The sequence below is a fragment of the Rhopalosiphum maidis genome, chromosome 3, assembly GCF_003676215.2.
Source record: "Rhopalosiphum maidis isolate BTI-1 chromosome 3, ASM367621v3, whole genome shotgun sequence".
NCBI lineage: Eukaryota > Metazoa > Arthropoda > Insecta > Hemiptera > Aphididae > Rhopalosiphum > Rhopalosiphum maidis.
In genome coordinates, this window is record NC_040879.1 from 7,834,768 (window position 1) to 7,838,401 (window position 3,634).

At 27.6% G+C, this 3,634-nt stretch overlaps 2 protein-coding genes across 2 annotated transcripts; both read left to right on the top strand.

Annotated features, from left to right (window-relative positions):
- The first annotated feature begins 1,239 nt into the window (after window positions 1-1,239).
- Window positions 1,240-2,106, top strand: LOC113558224 (zinc finger MYM-type protein 1-like). The gene has a single exon (XM_026963717.1). The coding sequence runs from the start codon at window positions 1,240-1,242 to the stop codon at window positions 2,104-2,106; it is 867 nt and encodes a 288-aa protein (XP_026819518.1).
- A 682-nt stretch (window positions 2,107-2,788) lies between these two features.
- On the top strand, window positions 2,789-3,359 carry LOC113559472. Its single transcript, XM_026965324.1, is given in 3 exon segments — window positions 2,789-2,999; window positions 3,002-3,210; window positions 3,303-3,359. Coding segments are annotated over 3 exon segments (477 nt in total).
- Window positions 3,360-3,634: the final 275 nt, after the last annotated feature.

The window sequence follows — 3,634 nt, forward strand, 5'->3', positions numbered from 1 at the left end:
ATTTGTATTTGATCTTAGAGTATCAATGAGTTGCATACCAACTTTTATTTATAAATTTAATACAATAGGTAATTCTTTAATGTCTATTACTCCCGGCCTATTTTTTTTATCCTTAATGTCATTAATATTTATAATAAAAACGTATTTAAATTAGTAATTAGGCTAAAAAAAATATTTATGTATGGTTTAAGATATTAAGATAAAAGAACTAATATATTTACTTAGTAAATTTAGTAAATTTGTTTTTACTTATACCGTATAAAGATTACACCTTATTAAAAATGGAAGGCAAAAGAAAATACCGTGGAGGGGCAGACAAAAATAGAGAGAAACAATGAAAGTTGCTGAAGAAGGAAGCTGGAAAGTGTAAAAACATTTCTGATATGTTTCATCACAAATCTAGAAGTTCTATAGCAAGTATTTTATTTTGTGGGAAATTAATATTTAAAATATCTAAATATTTATTATTTTTGTCTAGGAAATTCCAGTAGATCAAGTCGTTAAAGCTGTAATAAATGATCCATATTTTGAGAACGATAATAATAAAGTAATTTAACCAGATAATAGTAAGGTCAATAATTCATCAAACATTAAATTATAATAATAAATTATTTATTTATTTATAAAAAAAAGCTAATAAATTAAAATTTTAAATTATTATTTAATAACACCGTAGTTTCATTGTTTAATAATACATTTTAAAAATATTTCAAATCAAATGACACACACAATATCAATGCATTCACATAATAATAAACTAAATTTACCTATAGCCTGAATAAACAATGGGTAATATTTCATAACTCATAACTATTGCTTTTAAAATATATTCCATAAAAACAATTAAATTACAATTATTTTTACTTTTTTCAAATTGTAACTTCAACGCTTCAAAACAAGTTGTTTGAGGAAAAAACTTTATTTGAAAACGATCCTGCTAGGTTTATTAAAATTAAATCATGAACCCCAGAGTTACGAAATATGGTTCTAAGGTTAGGATCATGTCAGCTAAATATATATGAATTGGAAAACAAATGTTTTCCTAAAAATACTTTAAACAGAAGTTTTCATTGCTCTTGGTACTCAAGAAAATGAATTGACAATACCTATGTGAATCGGGAATGGCTGACATACTCTCCAAAGCTTGACAAAATATTTTGCTTGTATTGCATTCTTTATAGTGCCAAATCAAATGATGCTTGGATAAAGAATGGCTTTAACTACTGGAAAAATGGTTTAATGTCCATAATCAATCATGAAGTATGTGAAACTCATATTATGGCTTCACTGAAAATTAAACTAAGTACACATTGTTTACCTATTTTACCATCATTAACTAAAGAACATAATCGTCAAGTCTCCTTCAACAGAGATGGCGTTAAACAATTAATAGAGATTACTATATTTTTAGCAAAACACAATCTATCTTTTAGAGGACATGATGAATGCTGGAAAAATGATTTGAAAGGAAATTTCAAAGATATGGTAGTTTTATTAGCACAATATTCAGCTACATTATCAGTACACACAAGTAATTTGAAAAGCAATGCTAGAAAAGAATATTCTTTTATTTCATGGGAAAGACAAAACTTACTCATTGAATCTGTAGCTGAATATGAATTATCAGTAATTAAATCACAAATTAATTCTGCTGAACTTTTTAGTATATGCAGAGACTCAACATTTGATGTGTCGCATAAAGAGCAACTTTCGTTCATTGTTAGATACATTTTTGATGGAAAAATCCATGAAAGATTGTTAGCGTTAACCAAGTCATCGACTACTACAGGTGAAGCACTTTTTCAACAGTTTAAATCAGTAATGGAAAGGAATAATTTGGACTGGAAAAATAACCTTTTGGCCAATTATATGATGGTGCGGCTAAACATGCGAGGAACATACAATGGATTGCAAGCTCGAATCCTGGAAATGAATCCTAAAGCTTTATATATCTGGTGTTATGCGTACAGATTAAATTTAATCATATTGACTGCTGTTGGTTTATGTACAGAAGCAATTGATTTATTTGGCGATTTGGAAAAATTATATACATTCATAAATTGTAGTAAGAAAAGAGCAGATTTATACAGTCTAAAACAATCTTAAATATATCTCCATAAACAAATATGAGCTGTCGAACGGGTTGGTACAATTAGGTGGATGTCAACGTCATTCGCTTTAACCACAGTATTAGAGATATTGGAAGCAATTTTGGACATGTTGAGTGAAGTAAAGACATATGAGGTACCACCGATTATAAAACTAGTTCTGAGTGCAGTGGTTTGCTCGATTATTTTCAGTCATCGCGTTTTATAATACCGGCGTTCATATTTAAGAGTATATTTGATATTGTTGAACCACTCAGTAAAGTTTTGCAATCTTGTGATTTGGATATACTAGCTGCTGTAAGTCTTTTAACAAAAACAGAAACCAGGATAAAAAAACTTCGTACTTCGATGCTTTTTCTGACATTTTCCAAGATGCTAAGTTATACTCAGAGGAACACTTAGGCGACTTCGTGGTTAACAATGCTAGATCAAGTGGAGTTCGGAAAAAGAAAGTTCCTAAAAGACCAGGTGAACTAGCTGCTGATGAAACATTTCAAGATCTTGTACAGCAGGTAAAAGTAACTGTATTTTTTATGATAATTGACATTGTCCTTCAACAAGTTCATGACAAATTTCAGAGTAAGTCAATATCTATATTGTAAGATATCGGCCTTCTTTCTTTAAGAAGAATGCAAGACAAAACAGTAGTTCCACAAGATGCTTTTGAGAAATGATGTAAAATGTATGGATTTAGTCAAGAAAAAGTAAGAAGTAAATACACGATGTTCAAACAAATTCTCAACGATTTGGACCATAAATTACTAACAAATTTACCAAAATATCTACACAATACAACAGATAATGAAAACAGCAATTCAGATGAGAGCGATGAAGAAGTTGAATTAGATAGTGCTATAAATGTATGAAGCTTAATAAATATTTTTCAAATAATCATAAAACTAATTTGAAACCAGAGTTTGAAAATTTATATTCTATCATAAAACTAAGTTTAACACTCCCTACATCAAGTTTTTCAGTTGAACGCTCGTTTTCAAAATTAAAGATTATTAAATCGCGATTGAGGTCAACAATGGATCAAAAACGATTAGAAAATCTTATGGTCATATCATGTGAACATGATGTATCAATTGATATTTCTAAGGTAATTATTATTAATTTAACTTGAGTAATCATAATTTATTTTTAAATTAAGCGTATACTCTGTTAATAAAACAATATTTAATTATGTTTCAGGTCATTGATATATTTGCTTCAAAAAGTTCTGTTCTTGTCAAATTGCTAACTTTTTAATAGATGAATTATTAACTTTTTGAAGTTAATTTATTTTAGATATATATATTTATATATAGTATATCCAAACAGCAATTTCACATAACTAACACTATAACTTAGTATTATATAAAACTTATTTCATAATAAAATCACTAAAAAGTAAAAACACTTCATTGTTATTAATATTATATATCTATTGCATATATACCTACATACCAGCAAATTCTATAGCTGATTTTAATAGTTGGAATATTTATTAATTTATACATTTAGTAACTAATTAGATATATTAA